Source organism: Dendrobates tinctorius, unplaced genomic scaffold, assembly GCF_039654945.1.
Source record: "Dendrobates tinctorius isolate UK_male_01 unplaced genomic scaffold, ASM3965494v1 ptg000016l, whole genome shotgun sequence".
NCBI classification, from domain to species: domain Eukaryota; kingdom Metazoa; phylum Chordata; class Amphibia; order Anura; family Dendrobatidae; genus Dendrobates; species Dendrobates tinctorius.
The window spans coordinates 56202501-56222952 of NW_027361684.1; the positions used below are offsets into that span (position 1 = coordinate 56202501).

Genomic DNA, 20452 nt, shown 5'->3' on the forward strand with positions numbered 1-20452 from the left:
TACTGTCACACTTAGCGATGCACCAGCGATCCCGACCAGCGATATGACGCGGTCAGGATCACTGGTGCATCGCTAAGTGGTCGCTAGTGAGCTGCCACACAGGCAGATCTCACCAGCGACATCGCTGGGGACGGGGGTCGCTACTTACCTGTCAGACGAGGCGATCCTGACGTCCTCCCGCCCGGCTCCACGCGTCGCTCGTCGACACAGCAGGAAGCCCAGCAGGAAGCTGACGACGAGAAACAGTCCAGCCTGTTCTCGCGCGATCAGCGATAAGCAGCGGGGGAGCGGGTTGTAGGTAAGTATCACACATAGCGATATCGCTAGCAATATCGTTATACCGTCACAAGTTATAGCGATATTGCTAGCGATATCTCTTAGTGTGACATGCCCTTTACTGATCAGTGGGGGTCCGACAAACTGGGAACCTCACCGATCGTTAGAACAGAGAATTTTTATCACCATTAGAATGGAGTCCAGTGTGCGATGCTCGACTACTACTTCATTTATTACACATGGGGCAGCCGAGTGCCATGTTAAGCTTTTTCCAGCAACTCCATAAAGAATGAATGGAGTGGTGATTGGGGGTCCGACTGCTGTTCCGTGTTATAACTTGGATATAAGTGCCCGTTGGTGGATACAAATTATCTGATCCACTAATCAGTGCAGATCCCAGCAATTTGACACACACACCGATCCGCAAGTTATCATACTGTGGTTAAGTGATGACTTGTTTTTACGTGAAAACCCCTCTAAATGTATAAAGTTATATAATGTATTTATCTTTTACACTGGAAGCTATATTTATATTATCTCTTTTGTGTATCATATTTTTCTGTGCTTCATTCACTGCAGAATACATTTGCTGTTCTCTGTCCAGGAAGCGTCCACTTTGTGAATTTGAAATATTTTTAAATATTATGTGAGTGTAGTAACAAAGAAGATCTTTTACACTTTGCGTCCAACACATAAGTGAACACAGACAAACTTTTGGAGTCATTTGGAGATGTTTAGGCAGCTAATGGCACCGTGAATACGCCATGATTGGTGGTTTTGTCTTGATTTATTCCATATACGCCATGACCATGTGGTTTTTATCTCAATTTATTCTATATTAGTGGACATGATTTAGGTCATGGGAACTGATTGTGTTTAAAACAGCAGCCTCTAAAACCCCCAACTAACCTGAAGGTTTTGCAGTTGGATACGGTGCCTCAACCTGCTGCACTCTTAGTACCATTTGCAAATGTATCCTAGGAACAAATATACTAATTTTGAAATATGATAAATTGAAACAAATTGAGTACTTACACATACATTACATACAGATCTACATGCAGTATCTCAAGACACCAAATAGGTGAGTGTATTCACACTGAGCATATACCTTTGATAACTAACTGCTACACTTAGAAGCTTGCGCTTCCCATTTTTCTCCCTATAATCCCCTCTTGTTTTATATACATTACATAGTAACATAGTTAGCAAGGCCGAAAAAAGACATTTGTCCATTCAGTTCAGCCTATATTCCATCAGAATAAATCCCCAGATCTGCGTCCTTCTAAAGAACCTAATCACTGTAAGATACAACATTGTTACGCTCCATGATGACAACCAAGCCTCTTTTGAACCCCTCGACTGAATTCGCCATCAACACCTCCTCAGGCAAGGAATTCCAGATTCTCACTGCCCTAACAGTAAAGAATCCTCTTCTATGTTGTTGGAAAATCCTTCTCTCCTCCAGACGCAGAGAATGCCCCCTTGTGACCGTCACCTTGGTGTAAACAGATCCTCGGACAGATATTTGCATTGTCCCCTTATAAACTTTTACATGGTTATTAGATCGCCCCACAGTCGTCTTTTTTCTAGACTAAATAATCCTAATTTTGCTAATCTCTCTGGGTATTGTAGTTCCCCCATCCCCTTTCTTAATTTTGTTGCCCTCCTTTGTACTCTCTCTAATTTCATGATATCCCTCCTGAGCACCGGTGCCCAAAACTTTACACAGTACTCCATGTGCGGTCTAACCAGGGATTTGCACAGTGGCAGTATAATGCTCTCATCATGTGTATCCAGACCTATTTTTATGCACCCCATGATCCTGTTTGCTTGGCATTGACTTCCATGATCTCTGCGTTCTCCGTCTAGTTTACAGATCAGCACCACTTCTACCTGGCCTTGGACAGCAAGATGATTGTTGAGATGCTCCGGACTGAGCTGGCATACCTGACTTCATGCTGGAGGATGACAGGCAGACCGACACTCACCTTCCCCATCACTCACTCCATGCTAAGTAATTAACACTTCTTTCTACAGCACTTTCATGCCATGCAGTCACTTGAGTCTTCAGTTTCACTATGTTCAGGTATTAAAGAGTTAGGCTGAGTTCACACGTCGCGGTTTTTTCGCATTTTCGCGGCGGTTTTAAACGCGCGATTTTGCCACAAAAACGCGTAAAATAAGCATCCCATGCAATGCTGTGCTAATGCTGTGTTTTTTTCCGCGGTGGAATCTCTTCGCGGTAAAAAACGCAGCATGCTCATTAATTTAGCAGAAACGCGGCAATTCCGCCCACATAGTTATGCATTGTTCTGCTTACTTTACGCATGTGGCTGTACCCACGGTCCGGAGGAGAGGAGACTGTCCTCCGGGCTTTGGGTGCGATATCCCTGTAAAAAATAGAATTAAAATAAAAAATATTGTTATTCTCACCTTCCGGCATCCCGCGCAGCTTTCCCGCCTCTCTCCACACTCCCGGCATCTTCCAGTCCCAGTAATCCTTTGCGAGAATGACCGCGATGACGTCGCAATCTCGCGGGAGCGCGATGTCTCGCGGTCATTCGCGCAAACGATTACTGGGACCGGGAGCGTGGAAAGAGGCGGGAAGGCTGCGCGGGACGCCGGAAGGTGAGAATAACAATATTTTTTTTATTATTTTTTTTACATTTTATCTTTTACTACTGATGCTGCATAGGCAGCATCAATAGTAAAAAGTTGGTCACACTTGTCAAACACTGTGTTTGACGAGTGTGACCAACCTGTCAATCAGTTCTCCAAGCGATGCTACAGATCGCTTGGAAAATGCTAGCATTCTGCAAGCTAATTACGCTTGCAAATTGCTAGTTTTTCTGCGGGAAAGTCGCGGGAATTTAAAATGCGATTTTCCCGCGGAATAGAATTCCAGAATTCTCGCGGTAACTTCCGCGAGAGTTCTGCTACATGTGAACGTAGCCTAAATTGCTTCAAATATTTCTTAGTTTTTAGAATGTGTCCTTAAAGAGGTTGTCCACTACTTTTACATTAATGGCTTATCCTTAGGATAAATCATCAATGTTTGATTGGCCGGAGTCTGACACCCACACCCCCGCTGATCAGCTGGCATTGGTGGCGGCTGCCAGCTGGTAGTACTTTCTTGCGGAGCTGGTCTTCTACTTGTAGTGGCCACCGCAGGGTACTACACATCCGCCTGCTATTGATTTGAATAAGAGGGGGATGTGCAGCACCAAGCCCGAGCACTACAAGTAGACGACCAGCTCTGCAAGTAAGTACCGTATATACTCGCGTATAAGCCGAGATATTCAGCCCATTTTTTTAGGCTGAAAGTCCCCCTCTCAGCTTATACGCGAGTCATATACGGGGGGGTCGGCCGGCGCTGTTGTTCCTGCTTTCAGCGGTCACGTGGTGCCGCTCATTACATATGCGCATATGTAATGAGCGGCACCACGTGACCGCTGAAAGCAGGAAGAACAGTGCTGAGAAGATGGAATAAGCATGGGGGCTGCAAGAGACATGCTAGGAGAGGTGAGTATAGCGGAGGGAGCCATATTCACCTGTCCCCCGTTCCACCGCTGCGCGTCGCTCTGCTGTCTTGCTTCCTCTGGCAGTGACATGAAGGTCAGAGGGCGCCATGACGTACTTAGCAGGCGCCCTCTGCCTGAACATTCACTGTGCAGAGCCGGCAACGCTGAGGAGCTGCAGCAGCAGGGACGAAGTGAGTATATAGGTTTTTTTTTAGTTGAGGCAGCAGCATTATAAGGGGCCACTAATAACTGTGCATCATTGTAAGGGGCCACTCACTGTGCAGCATTATAAGGGGCCACTAATAACTGTGCATCATTGTAAGGGGCCGCACACTGTGCAGCATTATAAGGGCAGTAGTTTTCCCAGTTTTTTGTGACAAAATTAGGGTGGTCGGCTTATACACGGGTCGGCTTATACACGAGTATATACGGTACATCCAATCGGCAGCTGCCGCCATCAATAACGAGAACAGCTGATTGGTGGGGGTGTCGGACCCCAGCCAATCAGACATTGATGATTTTTCCTAAGGATAGGTCATCAGTGTAAAAGTAGTGGACAATCTCTTTAAGAAAAAGCAAATCATGAATGTAGTGCAAAGGGGAAATCTGCGGTGAAAATTCACTGTAGTGATCAACAAGCTACGGATGTTAACTACTCCTTGCTGGATTATTAATGTCAGAAGACTGACCGTCACTTCCATTTGTTAGTTACATACTGCGTGGATAAGATTTCATAAAATCCTATCCACAACACTGGTACTGTGTTAAGGATTTTCCGCTGTGGCTCCACCTGTTATGACCCTATTCTAAAGGCTATCAGATGCAGAAATGCCAGTCTGGATTTCTTAATCAATGAGATCATAAAAACTGCAGCAACTTTTAAGATATCAGAAAGGAAAATGGTGTAGTGAAACTGATACTACGATATGTATAAGGATATATTGCAGACACTTTGTTAGGCCGGTTTCACATTTGGGTTTCAGGGCGCAGCGACGGCCTGCGCACGGCCGCCGCTAAGCCCCGCCCCCTGTCGCGCCCAAACAGGTTGCGTTTGGCGCTGGTCGGCGCACCGTCAAAAGGACGCATGCGCCGCCAAACGCATACTGCGCACGGCCTGCGTCCCCAGTGATAAATATAGGGGACGCAAGACGCATGCATCGTCATGCGCCGATAGGCGGAGCTACCCGCGGAGGCGCGGCAGGGGGCGGGGCTTAGCGGCGGCCGTGCGCAGGCCATCGCTGCGCCCTGAAACGCAAATGTGAAACCGGCCTTAGTACGGATTTTTCTAGCACACGGTACTATCCACATAATTTGTATTTCAGATGAGGATGGCACAGACATAGATCCGGCTATTATCTCTACAATTAGAAAACTTGAGGATGGATACTTAGGAGGTGCCAGGTATGTAAGATATGATCCGAATATGAGTAGAATGTGATAAAATATGAATTGCTCGGTTCTTTTATTGCTTTTTCAATGGCACTCTGTAAATTTCTAATTTTTTGAACTCACAAATAAGATTTGGATCTGCTCATCACTGTGCATGAGCACGATGTACGTTGTAAGTCAATAGGAAAATATTAAAGACTTTACTAATGTCACAGAGTTTTTTCATTGGTGCATTTTGCCTTTCTCCCAAAAACAGCTTGCTCTAGCGGTGCCACCTTTTTAATGTATTATAGGAAAAAGATGCAAAAAAATAAAACTTATTCCTATAAGATAGACCACCCAAAAAATGTATTGTAGCATTTTCATGATGCAATAACAAATTAAAAAATATGCTTCATATATACAGTACAGTGCGTGTGTGTATATGTATGTGTATATATATATATATATATATATATATATATATATATATATATATATATTATAATATGTGTGTGTATAAAGGAACTTTGCATTGGAGTCTCCATGTTTAATAAGCCAGCAATGTTTAAGGGAACCTGTTACATTGTTTATACAGAGGGATATAGACAGCATGGCAGAGAGAAGGAGAAGCTGAGCTGGATAATATATAGGTTTGTTGGAAAAGATTCAGTATAACTTGTATTTTATTCATTGAAATCCCTGGTGTTTATATGAGTCCAGTGGGAGGTCCTAATCGGTAATTGACAGCTATCTATGCATGCTCAGACATACCGGGAAGATTGTCAATCACTCACTCGGACCGCCCACTGGACTCACAAACTCCAGTGATTTCAATGAATAAAATGCAATTTTCCCAAAGCTATTCCTACACAAATGTCTGCCAATCTGCTCAGTTTGTACTGCTCAATATAAATCCCGCTGCTGATCGCAAACACCAGAACAGAGTCCATAGAGCTAAGTAAAATGCAGCAGCCTGAAAGACAATGCTCACCAGTTCACTTGGTTGGTATACTTTCATTAGTGCCTTTTATTCTAGACATCAAGTTAGTGATATTAATAGTCAGAATCCTGTCGGGCTTCATTACATACATAACAGTATTTTGGTAACTGTTCTGCATCATTATTAGTAAGGCTATGTGCACACGGTGCGGATTCTGCTGTGGAATTTTCCACACAGATTTTGCTAAATATGCAGGTAATATGACCTGCGTTTTACTTGCAGATTTAGTGCAGATTTAGTGCAGTTTTTGTGCGGATTTCCCCTGCAGTTTTCACCTGCAGATTTCTATAATGGAGCAGATGAAAAACTGCTGCAGAACTGCACAAAAGAAGTGACATGCTGCAGTTTTAAATCTGCACCAAATCAGCGCGGAAAAATCTGCAGCATGTGCACAGCGTTTTTTGTTTTACATAGCCTTAAATGGTACTGTACATCACTTGCAGTTCTGCTGCAGTTCTGCAGGGCCAAATCTGCTGCAGAACTGCACTAGAATCTGCACCGTGTGCACATACCCTAAGGCTATGTGCCCACGTAGTTTTTAGGTGCTGCGGATTTCTCCCTGCGGATTAGCCTGTGGTTTTGCCCTGCGGTTTCTCACCTCACAATGGTGAAGGTAGGAAACCGCAGCGAAATCCGCACAAAGAATTGACATGCTGCAGATTGTAACCCGCAGCAAATTAGCGCGGAAAAATCCCCAGCATGTGCACTGCGTTTTTTATTTCCATAGGAAATAAAGGTACTGTACAACGCAGCAGAATCTGCTGCAGACCCGCAGGGCCAAAACCGCTGCGGATCCGCAGCAGAATCTGCAGCATGTGCACATACCCTTAGCCAAAACCTGGAGTGGAACCTACAGAGAAAGTATAATGGAAAGGTTTGCACCTCAATGTTTGGGATTCACTCCTGGTTTTGGTTTACAAATGTTATACAGAATACCGGCCAAAATTCTACCACGTGGGTGATCCCTGAGGATGGTTTCCACATTCACAGACCAAATATCCATATGTCATAGCTGGAGCAGCCACAGGTCTCCTGACTCATATGAGACTCGTGAATTTGGGTCAGGAGCCTAAAGCCGGTCTGGGCATTCTTACTATAACTAATCAATATGCCATCATTATTCTGAGTAAGAATTCCTATTGAAAGCCTCATGAGCTCAGTAAAGTGCCCCTTTAGGGTATGTGAACACAGTCATTTTGCTGAGTTTTTGGAGGGGAAACTTCAAGTTTTTGAGGCATTTCTGAGGAACATTTGGAGAGTTTTCACTCAGTTTCTGCTCCAAAAACTCCTTGATAAACTTTGGGCACGTAGTCAAAAGATGTTTCCTGTGGATTTTCTTTACTAGTAACCTTGAAGTTTTCAGATAAAACAAATCTTAGTTGGGACAAACGTCCCATAAGATACTTAGATGGTGTGTTGACAAAAAAAATCATGGTTATGAATACACATATATAAATATGTTGTTCAAAAACAAACTCTCTTTACTTACCCTCCCCGGGTCCAGCATGGAGTCTCTGCTGCTCCCGTCTGACTGTACCGCAAACAATAACAGACCCCGACAACTGCGGCACTGAACCTGGGGAGAGTGAGGAAAGCTCATGGTTTTTTTTTATTTTTTATTTTTTTTTTATAAAGACTGCAACCTGAAAAAGAAAAGCTCCCTTAAGCTAAGATATATTGTGAGATACATGAAACATATGATTTCCGTGATCTAATCTGTTACCCTTCTTTCTTCTCAGAGTAAAGCAAGGCCCGTTATCAGAGTTTCTCACTACATCATTTTTCACTCACCTAAGTTTCCTGGATTCTGACTGTGATGAAAAGCTTTTGGAAGAAAGTAGTGAAGGCTATTATAGTCCAGACAATGACTACGAGTATGAGCTAGGAGGATTTCAAGGGGACAACAGTGAGAATGGTAAAAAGCAGGGAATGGCGGAAGATTTGAGCAGAGATGGGCATGTTTTTTAAACCCCTAAGTCCCAGAAAAATTTTCGTTTTGGGGGACGACTTGTAGTTTTTCATGACCTCATTCATTTAGTATACAGTGTAATGCAAAATGGGAAAAAAACCGAAGTAGGATGATATGGTGAAAAATGTAATTATTACAGCATTTATTGTATGGTAAAAATGCGATAGAAATATGTTTCTCCAGGACAGAACGATTACCGCAGCTCCCAAACTTGAAAGATTTATTCTGTTTAGATTTTTTTTTAGTATTTTATGTTCTCTTTTTGAAGTTTACCATATTAATTAATTTTAGATTTTGATAGGCTGGACTTTTATGAACACGGGTATGGCAAAAACATATTTTTTTATTACTTAGAGGTTGATTTAAACTTCAAGTAAAAAAAAAAAAAAAAAAATTGTAAAAATACTTAAAAAAAAAATACTACATTAAAAAAATAAAATAAAAATTGACATTTGTCATTTTTATAATGACATACATATATTTGGTATCTCTGCAACTGAAACGACCAGAACTATAAACCTGTCACTTTATATTTATTCCTTCAGTGAATTCTCTGTAAAAATTGTTTTAAAAAAACATGGCAAATATGATTTTTCATCATACAGCCAAAAAAGTGGAATAAATCATGATCAAATGACAAATGTTAACAAAAATGGTAGAGCGGAAAACGTAATACAGCTCTTTCAGCGGAGAAATAAAAAAGATATACCGTAGCGCTCAGAATATAGTGCTGCAATAACAATTCTTTTTTTTTTTGCTATAGAACAGTTTTTGTGTAAAATCAGCAAAACTGAAAAAAAAAATGTATAGAAATGTGGTATCTATGTAATTGTACTGACCCGAAGAATAAAGCTGCCTTATCAATTTTACCATATGGTGAACGGCATAAAAAAACAAAACGAAAAAAACAATTCCTGAATTGCTGTTTTTTTTTATCATTCTACCTCCTTAAAATTGGAAAAAAAAACAATCAAAATAATTATAGCTCTCAAAATACAGCAATGCAAACATTTTATTTGGAAAAAAAGGGTATTTTTAAAAACAGAGTAATTGTAAAATTTGGCCTGTTCCGGCAGGTGAATACAGGCTCGGAGGTGAAGAGGTTAAACAGCAGTTATCAGAGCTCTGATCCACTTGCTGCTGTTACAGACTTATACCGACTGTATAGGCCCCTTTACTTTTAGCGATGCACCAGCGATCCCGACCGCGATACGACCCGGTCAGGATCGCTGGTGCATCGCTGAATGGTCGCTAGTGAGCTGCCAAACAGGCAGACCTCACAGCGACGTAGCGACGCAGCAGCGGTCGTTACTCACCTTTCAGACGCGGCGATCCTGACGTCCTCCCGCCGCGTCCACGCGTCGCTCGTCAGTGGCTACAGGAAGCGCCCGACGAGAAATGGAGCTGCGCGATCAGCGATAGACAGCGGGGAAGCCGGTCGGAGGTAAGTATCACATGTAGCGATATCGCTGCTGCGTCACCAAATCGGTCATGCTTTAGCGATATCGCTATGTATAAAACCCCCTTATAGCACAACTGGTATCTGCCGTGTGTCAAGCGGGCTCAACTCCGAATCCCCAGGAAAGACATACAGTTAAGTGGATCTGCCACAGTCATTTACATGTAATATTTATACCTTGTCTAAATGTCACTGTTCTTCAGAATCTGTTCTGTTTTTACCTTTGGCCCTGCTGCTCTCCATTCCTGAGGTATGACCTCCCTAGTATGTAAATTTAGTCTCGTTAGTCCTCATGAAGATTCCTACGGAGAAGAGCTGAGGACCAGACTAGATCATCATGCAAGGAAGAAGGGGATATATATATATATATATATATATATATATATATATATATATATATATATATATATATATATATATATATATATATATATATATATATATACACACACAGTACAGACCAAAAGTTTGGACACACCTTTTCATTCAAAGAGTTTTCGTTATTTTTATGACAATGAAAATTGTGGATTCACTCTGAAGGCATCAAAACTATGAATTAACACATGTGGAATTATATAATTAACAAAAAAGTGTGAAACAACTGAAACTATGTCTTATATTCTAGGTTCTTCAAAGTAGCCACCTTTTGCTTTGATTACTGCTTTGCACACTCTTGACATTCTCTTGATGAGCTTCAAGAGGTAGTCACCGGAAATGGTCTTCCAACAGTCTTGAAGGAGTTCCCAGAGATGCTTAACACTTGTTGGCCATTTTGCCTTCACTCTGCGGTCCAGCTCACCCCAAACCATCTCGATTGGGTTCAGGTCTGGTGACTGTGGAGGCCAGGTCAACTGGCGTAGCACCCCATCACTCTCCCTCTTGGTCAAATAGCCCTTACACAGCCTGGAGGTGTGTTTGGGGTCATTGTCCTGTTGAAAAATAAATGATGGTCCAACTAAACGCAAACCGGATGGAATAGCATGCCGCTGCAAGATGCTGTGGTAGCCATCCTGGTTCAGTATGCCTTCAATTTTGAATAAATCCCCAACAGTGTCACCGTGTCACCAGCAAAGCACCCCCACGCCATCACACCTCCTCCTCCATGCTTCACAGTGGGAACCAGGCATGTAGAGTCCATCCGTTCACCTTTTCTGCGTCGCACAAAGACACGGTGGTTGGAACCAAAGATCTCAAATTTGGACTCATCAGACCAAAGCACAGATTTCCACTGGTCTAATGTCCATTCCTTGTGTTCTTTAGCCCAAACAAGTCTCTTCTGCTTGTTGCCTGTCCTTAGCAGTGGTTTCCTAGCAGCTATTTTACCATGAAGGCCTGCTGCACAAAGTCTCCTCTTAACAGTTGTTGTAGAGATGTGTCTGCTGCTAGAACTCTGTGTGGCATTGACCTGGTCTCTAATCTGAGCTGCTGTTAACCTGCGATTTCTGAGGCTGGTGACTCGGATGAATTTATCCTCCGCAGCAGAGGTGACTATTGGTGTTCCTTTCCTGGGGCGGTCCTCATGTGAGACAGTTTCTTTGTAGCGCTTGATGGTTTTTGCCACTGCACTTGGGGCACTTTCAAAGTTTTACCAATTTTTCGGACTGACTGACCTTCATTTCCTAAAGTAATGATGGCCACTCAGCAGTCAGCATCACACAAGATAGGAATAGATACACGGCTCAGCAGACAGTATCACACAGGATAGGATTAGATACGCAGCTCAGCACACAGTATCACACAGAATAGTATTAGATACACGGCTCAGCAGTCAGTATCACACAGGATAGGATTAGATACATGGCTCAGCAGTCAGTATCACACATGAGAGGATTAGATACACAGCTCAGCAGACTGTATCACACAGGATAGGATATACTGTGTGCTGAGCTGTGTATCTAATTCTATCCTGTGTGATACTGACTGCTGAGCTGTGCATCTAATAATATCCTGTGTGATACTGACTGCTGAGCTGTGTACCTAATCCTATAATGTGTGTTACTGACTGCTCAGCCGTGTATCTAATCCTATCCTGTGTGATACTGACTGCTGAGCCATGTGTCTAATCATCTCCTGTGTGATACTGACTGCTGAGCTGTGTGTCTAATCCTATCCTGTGTGATACTGACTGCTGAGCTGTGTATCTAATCCTATCCTGTGTGATACTGGGCTCCCCCTGCAGTCTGTGTCAGAGGGTGGTCTGTGTTGGCACGATAATAAATTGTGTTATTTCCAGCTTTACAGAAGGACGATAACACCATAGAAATGATAAGAATAATAGGCCTCAGTTACCACAACTGTCTACAAAGAAAACTGTTGCTGATAGCAACCAATCACAGATCTTTTTTCATCTGTTAAACAGCTCTGGGACAGTGTGGCGAGTTTTGAGTGGCGACTTTTGTGTTTCGACTTTTATGTGGCGAGGTTGGTGTATGTGTGGTGAAATGTGTGCTGAGGGTGGTATATGTGTTGAAGCACGTGGTAGTGTGTGGCGCATTTTGTGTGTGTGTTCATATCCCCTTGTGTGGCGAGTATCCCATGTCAGGGCCCCACCTTAGCAACTGTGCGGTATATACTCTTTGTTGACATCGCTCTCATTCTTTCAGTCCCCCTTGTTCACATCTGGCAGCTGTCAATTTGCCTCCAACACTTTTCCTTTCACTTTTTCCCCATTATGTAGATAGGGGCAGAATTGTTTGGTGAATTGGAACGCGCGGGGTTAAAATTTCACCTCACAACATAGCCTATGACGCTCTCGGGGTCCAGACGTGTGACTGTGCCAAATTTTGTGGCTTTAGCTGCAACGGTGCGGATGCCAATCTCGGACATACACACATACATACACACATTGAGCTTTATATATTAGCTATATATATATGTGTGTAGCAGTAAACATACACAGTAAAGGTTCAGAATACAATAATTGATTGTGTTGTGAGCTACAGAGTTAGGTCTCGCTCCCCCTTGCGATTAAATCTGACGATTGTAATCTAATTACAAATCTGATTGCATTTGTACCAATTTAATCCTGTTGTTCTGTTCTCAGTTGTGTTTTTTTTTCCTGTTCTGATTGGATTGTGATCGTGCAGGAAAAAAAATCGCAACATTCTGCAATTGCATGCTGAATTGGGATAGCATGAACCCCTATAAGTCTATGGGTGTGTGTGTGTGTGTGTGAAACATCGCACTGCACTCGGATATCACCTGAGTACAGTGCGATTCTTACCGAAGCCTGTAGCAGAGGAGATGGAAAAATTAATTTCTCTGTCTCCTCCGGAACTTTGCTGCGATTCTTTCTCTGCGAGCATCGGAGCACTGACGCCCGGCTCACGCTTGCAGCAGAGCAGGAGTCGAGTGTCATTAGCATATTGCATCCGATGTGATACACTAGTGGGACCCCGGCCTTACAGAGTTGATATAATGGTTCAGTTATACATATGATTTACATTATCATTTGTTGCTTTTTTTTTTTTTTTTTTTTCAGATGACACACTGGATGAACTTGATCAGTACATAAACCACTTGCAGCAAAGTGTGGCCTCTACAACGCACTTACCTCCCACCTCTACTACCTCATCGCAGTACCATACATTTAGTGCTCTCCATTCTACCCGTGATATACTCTCCCTGATGGCCAAGTCTAAGGGCCTGGAAGTACCCAGTAAGTAGACTTATAAAACCGTTGTCCTTATTTTTGCAATGACGCTTACAATCTTACCAAGCATCCATCGTTCTTATTATACTCGCTAATTTACTTTGTGCTCCCTTGACCATATCATAGTAAAACTGTAATCAGGAAAACACAATACTTTTCTAGCAGTGAAGACGAAAATTAGCTGGAGTCAATGTCCGAAAAGAAAGTTCAGTTTCGTTCACCTGAATGAGGTTGTTTTGATGACAAGTACCGTACATGGATTTCTGCAGGTTCCATTCAGTTGAACTGGAGTATCAGAAATTAATGCAAGAAAATTTGTACATTCCACCTGGTCAGGGCGTCAGGTTAGTGCTGCCGCCAGTCAGTGGCTGCTGATCAACTGCAGTTTAGCATTTTGTCTGAGCGGAAGTAGCATAGTGATTGGTTGCTGATTGGCTGCAGCGGTTATGTGACTATTCTGCTGGAAGTTGATCCCAGAAGACTGGTGGGTGAGCATGGAGTAGCAGCATTGGTTCAGGGTAAGTATAATATTTTTTTTAAAGAATCTTTTACTTATTACGTGCATATTTGTGCCGTTTTTGAAGTTCTGTTAATATGCTTATAATGAAAAATGCCATAAGAAACCCAATACCCAGAGCATGTAGTGTTTGATATGCTGTATGGCCCTTTAGAGGTTTTTCCCGTATGAACATTTTTCTGGATACCCACTGAGCAGGAACCTATAACACTGTTCCATCTAATTAAAAAGTGCAGCCCTGCAGTTCCCTGCTCAGCAGGTGGCCATGCGGATGTGGATAGGTGGGGGTCCCATAAGTCGGACAAGCACCCATAATATTGTCCTGACTTATTCTAGTGGTGGACCATAACGCTTAAAATCATGGTTATTTAGATGTCTATAAGAATTATACTGATATGTAAAATTCTGTCACTTCAGATTCATCTTTGTTTCTGCCTGCTAAGAATTTGAGTGGCCATCGAAAATCTTTAAATCTGCTAGAAGTTCCTCAGCCACACAAACCTAAGGTAGGAATGTGTTCCTGATACACTAAGCATGAATTTCTAGTTGTCATAAAATATTAATTTTGACCATGCTACAAAAGGCATAGGAATTAAAGGGATTGTCCATTTAAAAAAAATAAAGCTCATATGATGCCAAATGAAATCTTACTGCAAGTGATCAATGCAATGACTCCAGTGGTAATAAACCATCAGTGATATGTAATTCCAGCTCTGCTGTCATCCTCTCTTGTCTGCATACAGTACATAGACAATGTCAGTGCACAAAGTGCAGAAAGACTTTTGCATTCCATAAAATTACATGTTTGTGACCTCCATGGTTGTCTTCAGAATAAGATCTTATTCACACAAACACATCCATTTTGTGCTTGCAAGAAAACTTCCTGATTTTCAACTGCGCGACGGTCCATAACTCTTAGGCTGTGTGCCCGCGGTAAAAAACGCAGCATGCTCATTAATTTTGCAGAAAAGTCCGCGTTTTTAGCTATTTTCTATGAGACTGAAGACGTGCGGAAAAAAATTGCAGCAAAAACTCTCAAAAATCGCGTCAAAAACGCGCAAAAGTGCGCGTTTTCTGGGAAGGAGTCCGGTTTTCATGCAGAAATTTTCTGCCTACATGGGCACATAGCCTTAAGTGTGTCCCAAGCGTCTTCTACCAACTGGGCCTTGTACACCACACAGATTCCATTATTTCAATTAACCCATTCACTTGCAAAATGAACTAGAGTAGATGATGGCTAAGTTTCTTTTATGCAGATTACACGCATAAGAAAAAAACAAAAATGCAAATACCGGTATTCCTTTAAAATATAATGTCTGTGTGCTGTCCATGTAAAAAAAAAAAAAAAAAAAAAAAAACAGATCTCAGAAGGACAACTAACATTGACATGTGAATAAGTTATTACTTAGCATTTTGTCTCTGTAGGGCTTATTTTATACTTAGGCCGGAGTCACACTGGCGATTTAAATGGCCGAGTTTCGCATGGTAATACACGGCGCTGCCGCCGGGACTCAGGAGCGGGGCGTGCGGCCGCATAGCAATACATGGAGCTGCACGCCCCGCTCCTGAGTCCCGGCGGCAGCGCTGTGTATTACCATGCGAAACTCGGCCGTTTAAATCGCCAGTGTGATCCCGGCCTTATTGTAGTCCCGGATGACCCCTTTACAAATAGCATTAAGCCATTGTTGAAACAGTGATGACCATTTAAGTATGATTGTACTTTTCCCAGACAAAAGAGACTGAATTGAATTTACCAAAAGACTCACATGGTAACCTGGACTGCGAAAAACTAGTGGAACAACTTAAAGACTGCCCAAGTCTCCAGGACCAGGCAGATATACTCTACGTATTGTGTGTCATAAAGTGAGTAGGCGATGTACTCTTCTGGGGGATCGGCTTGGGATTTTACAGTAAACCAGTTCTCAAGCCTTTGTCTCCTGCTGTTTGTGTCCGTCCGCGCTATGTGCAGGTCCTGCCCTACTGAAATCCTTGGCTGTAGGACTACAGACGACACCTGTTACTCGAGGCAATGTCCCAGGACTGTGCTAATATTCTGGGCCATTCATCTATAATATTTAGCATGGATCTGTGCCATGTGGATTGTAATCTCAATATTGATAGCTGAAATATTGCTTCTTTACTAGGATTCATAGCTAGCAGCACGATATATTGCTTCTTATACTATTATTTCAGTCATTGGAATACTTCAGTTAAAATGTATAATAAAATCAAATGATGTGCTGTAGAATTTAAAAAAAATTTAGGCTAGTTTATTTTAATTAAATTAGGACCAATTACGTTTGATTGGTTTTTGCTTTTTTTTTTTTTAAAGTGGTCATCTTATGATTAATGTGGATCCGTCATTATCATATGTTTTCCTCATTATTCCTGCCCTCTGATGCCTGAATATGACTGTATGTATAGCGGCCATCAAATTATGGATAGAAAGGGATGAGAGATCGGGGGAGCTCATAAACATATTCAACAGAAACTGCCTCTTTATAACACATTAAAAGAGCTGGTTCATCACATAGAGATGCCGGGGACGTATTTGTATGTAATAGCCATCATTTTTAGTTTTTCTAAGAAAAAAAACCTGTAAAGAGGGTCTACAACTTGGACTATGCACCTTTATCGAGAACATGGGGACCAAAGTCTTCGCTTCTGATAAGAGATGTATGCTGCTCCCAATAAATATGCTCCATATTCCCCTGTTTCAGACACTCCCATATACAAAAATCCCTTGATATTCAATAACCAGTTCCTTTCAAAAGGCCAAATCTCCACATATTCTTATCACTTGTCCAATTGACAGGTCATAAAATATAGGATTGACTTAGTACTATAACTAGTCCTGCATCCAACTAGTCCTTAGACCAGGCTTTAAATGGTTTTCCGGGCTCAAGAGAAACTTCTGCAATCAACTTACATAAGTGCAAATTTCAAAAATGTGAGTTCGCAATGTGCACACTGTTAGGATACTCCTCTATTTCCAGCACAAGTGAGAGATCACATGACCACAAGTATGCGGTTTGCGCACCTTCAAGTCATGTGCCAACTAGGTTGTCATCCACTTCTCTCAATGTTTTATTGCTCTGGAAATTGAGGGATATCCTGACAAGTGTGCACATTGTCACGATTTTGCAATCTGCATTCACATAGAGTGATTGCTGAAATTTCTCTGTGTGCTTGGAAAACCCCTTAAAATGTGGCCATATATGCACTACTCTGAAGTTGTACATGTATTTATGATGGTTTTACAAGTACTTTTATGAATATTAACATATCTGTTTCTATCTGAAAAATATCGCATAACCAATTCAATAATCCTTTGTATAGAGGTCTTGAATGGGACACAAATCTGAATGGGCAGTGTGGAGTAACCGTGCACTGCCTACTGAGTGAACTGTATGGCAAAGCTGGCCACAATCGAGAATGGGGTCTAATCCGCTACATCTCAGGGTTACTGAGAAAGAGAGTGGAAGTTCTAGCAGAGGTATGTCACCCAAACTTTTTCATGTCACTATTTTCTGGGCACTCTAAGCAGACACAAAAACTCAATGTCATTCTTGAAATCTTATTTCCTCAGGCATGCACTGACATCCTTTCTCACCAAAAGCAGCTAACTGTAGGATTGCCCCCTGAACCTCGAGAGAAGACCATTACAGCGTAAGCATCAATTAACTTTGGTAACATTATGTAAAGAATTATAACCACAGTTCTAGAATACAGCATGTATCATCACAGGGAAGGTTGACTTTGACAAGTATTAAGGTGTCCATACCCATTAGACACACGTTGTCCAAACTTGCCAATTTTGGCAATACATGACAACTATCTAATGTGTCCCAACTTCCCCCGACATCAGAGAAAAATCGGTCTGGTTGTATCTTTTTCCCTTCTCCAAAATAAGAGTACATGGACGTTTGGGCGAGCCAAGCCTTGTACCTCTATGGGGAGATTTCTGGTGGCCAAAGTGTATGGACAACTTTAGATTACTATAATTTGGCTTCATCCTAGTTGTGTTACTTAAGTTTATCACATTTAATTGATTGCAGCAATATTAGTAATAACAACCCAATGACACCTGATGTTTGCAGTGATCAGTACACTGCCAGAAAATCACAATTAATATAGTTCTTTTATTTAATTTTAAAATTTGGTTCTGAATACTGTAGAGACCTTAAAAAGGATGTCCACTGCTCAGACAAACCTTCTCAGTTCCTATGTTTCCCAACAATAAAATAATAACATCTATACTCGCCTCCAGTGCCAGCGCTGTTCTAGTGATTGGCACTGGCTCTCCCGGGGATCGCATTGCATTATGTCACGCGATCCCTATGTCTAATCAGCTCTGGTTTCACTCTCCAGTCCCACGGATGCAATTGACATCCGGAGGAAGTGAAGCTGTGGCTGTTATCTAACTTCCTCTGGATGTCTTGATTTTTTCCTAAAGAGAGGAGAGTGAAGACAGTGCTGATTAGCCACATGGATCGTGTGACATAGCAAGGTCACACAATGTCCAGGAGAGCGAGAAGAAGTGTTATATATAGAGTAGTCATCCTAGTAGTGGACAACCCCTTTAAGTATTGTAATTAATATTAATTAATATAATACTATATACAGTATATACATACAGCTAAGGTTGTTTTTGTCATAGACCTTTGCCTCCAGAGGAATTGGCTCATCTGATCTATGAAGCCAGTGGGCAAGATATTAGCATTGCGGTACTGACACAGGTAAGACTTCATTAGAGAACTGCTCTTCAGACTGGATTAAAAGTTAAGAAGTTAAACCTGTAAAATTGTTATAGAAAAGTTGAGTTTACCTCTTATAAATACAATGTGTAGAATACAGTAATTGGATTATGTATAGAACGTGTCAATAAAGCTAAGGTGAAAACCAATAACACAGAAGAGTGTAAGTTCTGACATTTCCTTTCCTAGGAGATAATGCTGTATTTGGCCATGTATGTCAGATCTCAGCCCAGTCTCTTTGCAGAGATGCTCAGACTCCGTATTGGCCTTATCATCCAGGTTATGGCCACCGAGCTGGCACGTAGCCTGAACTGCTCAGGTTAGTTGTATCTTTATATTAGAAGAGTTTCTTTATCCACTGCTGGACATATACATGTATAAAAGCTGATCATTTAGTATGTTCACAATACAAAGCATACTTACTGCATGCTCAGTTGTCCATTCTCTTCAGCTTGAGAAGATCTAGTGACCTCCAAGTGTAAAGACCCACATACACATTAGTTAAAAATCAGCCAAACTGCAAATTTTCGGTTGACCGACTATTTATGTTGTGGGACATAAGGAACTGGTGGCTGGAATTCAATCACCAGATCCTTTCCTTCGGTGGAGGCTCTCTCCTAGAGAACACGGGCATGTTCGGCCCAGCATGTGTTCCTTGGCATGGGAGATGTAGGAGAGATGACTGTCGGCCACACAATGGTTCATCCAACAGCTGTCTAATGTGTGTGACCGGCTGCTGATGTCCCAACTGATTTGCCTCTACCCATTTACCATATATAGTTTATTTTATCAACCCATTGTCATCACATCTAGATTTCTACCCAGTCCTGTGTGGAATCATCTCTGCTCTTCAGATCCTTTTGAAGCCGCTTTTTCAACTTTATTTCCAGGTGAAGAAGCCTCTGAAAGTTTGATGAGTCTGAGCCCTTTTGACATGAAAAATCTTCTCCATCATATTCTGAGCGGGAAAGAGTTTGGTGTGGAACGTAGTAGTAAGTGAATATTTAGAATAATGAATGCGTGTTATAAATTACTTTACATTGGTCCCTCACGTTATGGCTTCGGCTTACAATATTTCCAACTCACATGGACCTTTGTAACTTGAAATCGGGTTCATTTTACAATGGCAGGTAGAGTGATTGACGGAGAAGATGCAACTGGTCATCATGTGCATCTCACTGGTTGTGTGACGTGGAAGACAAGTAGTTTTATTACTGGATTGCATGTGCCGAATGGCTGTGGTTAGTGAAGTTTGTCCAGATATTCAGATTTCCTTCTTGTTTGTTCAGTGCGACCAATAGAATCGAGTGTGACCAGTCCAGCGATCTCCATTCATGAGATGGGACACACGGGAGCCACCAAGACCGAGAGGACTGGTATCAACCGGCTACGAAGTGAAATGAAACAGGTGAGATTCATATTGTCTAAAACAAACAAACAAAAAACGTTTGGACGTTCATGTATCTAATACTGACCAAAGTTGTATTATTGAAAAAATATCTCATCCCTCTAATGACAGTCCCTTAGAAAGCTGTGTTGCTAGAATAAAAAATGTGTTAATGCAAAATAATAAACAATGGCAGACAATTTTTTTCCACTTCCTAAAAAATTGATGGGTAATCATTAAATTATGCAATAGGTACCCCAAAATGTTATCAGTGAAAATGAGAATTTGAGGGCTTGGTGGATTTTTTTTATTACTATTAACACTTAAATCAATATATGGGGCTAAAAGTCATTTATGCATATGGTTTTCATTGAAAATGTCACTATTTACCTTTTATAGCTGGCTGCAGAATGAGTTATCTGAGAATTTGTCAGTGAGCTCTTTATGGCAGTCTAACAGGAAAGTTTGTAACTCTTTTAGCTCTCTTTTTCTGAGCTCCTCTCAGCTGATTTATAATCACAGACCACATTAAGTTGGGTG

At 41.8% G+C, this 20452-nt stretch overlaps 1 protein-coding gene across 4 annotated transcripts in view; it reads left to right on the forward strand.

Annotated features, from left to right (window-relative positions):
* PHKA2 (phosphorylase kinase regulatory subunit alpha 2) overlaps positions 1–20452 on the forward strand; it is a 124394-nt gene that overhangs the window by 83137 nt on the left and 20805 nt on the right. For all 4 annotated transcript variants that reach the window (XM_073565883.1, XM_073565886.1, XM_073565884.1 and 1 more), the window contains 12 exons: positions 2149–2293; positions 5123–5201; positions 7911–8086; positions 13081–13257; positions 14186–14274; positions 15498–15631; positions 17108–17264; positions 17358–17437; positions 18429–18507; positions 18715–18844; positions 19416–19517; positions 19815–19933. In XM_073565883.1, coding sequence (XP_073421984.1) covers positions 2149–2293; positions 5123–5201; positions 7911–8086; positions 13081–13257; positions 14186–14274; positions 15498–15631; positions 17108–17264; positions 17358–17437; positions 18429–18507; positions 18715–18844; positions 19416–19517; positions 19815–19933 — 1467 coding nt within the window. The remainder of the gene's footprint in view (positions 1–2148; positions 2294–5122; positions 5202–7910; positions 8087–13080; positions 13258–14185; positions 14275–15497; positions 15632–17107; positions 17265–17357; positions 17438–18428; positions 18508–18714; positions 18845–19415; positions 19518–19814; positions 19934–20452) is intronic.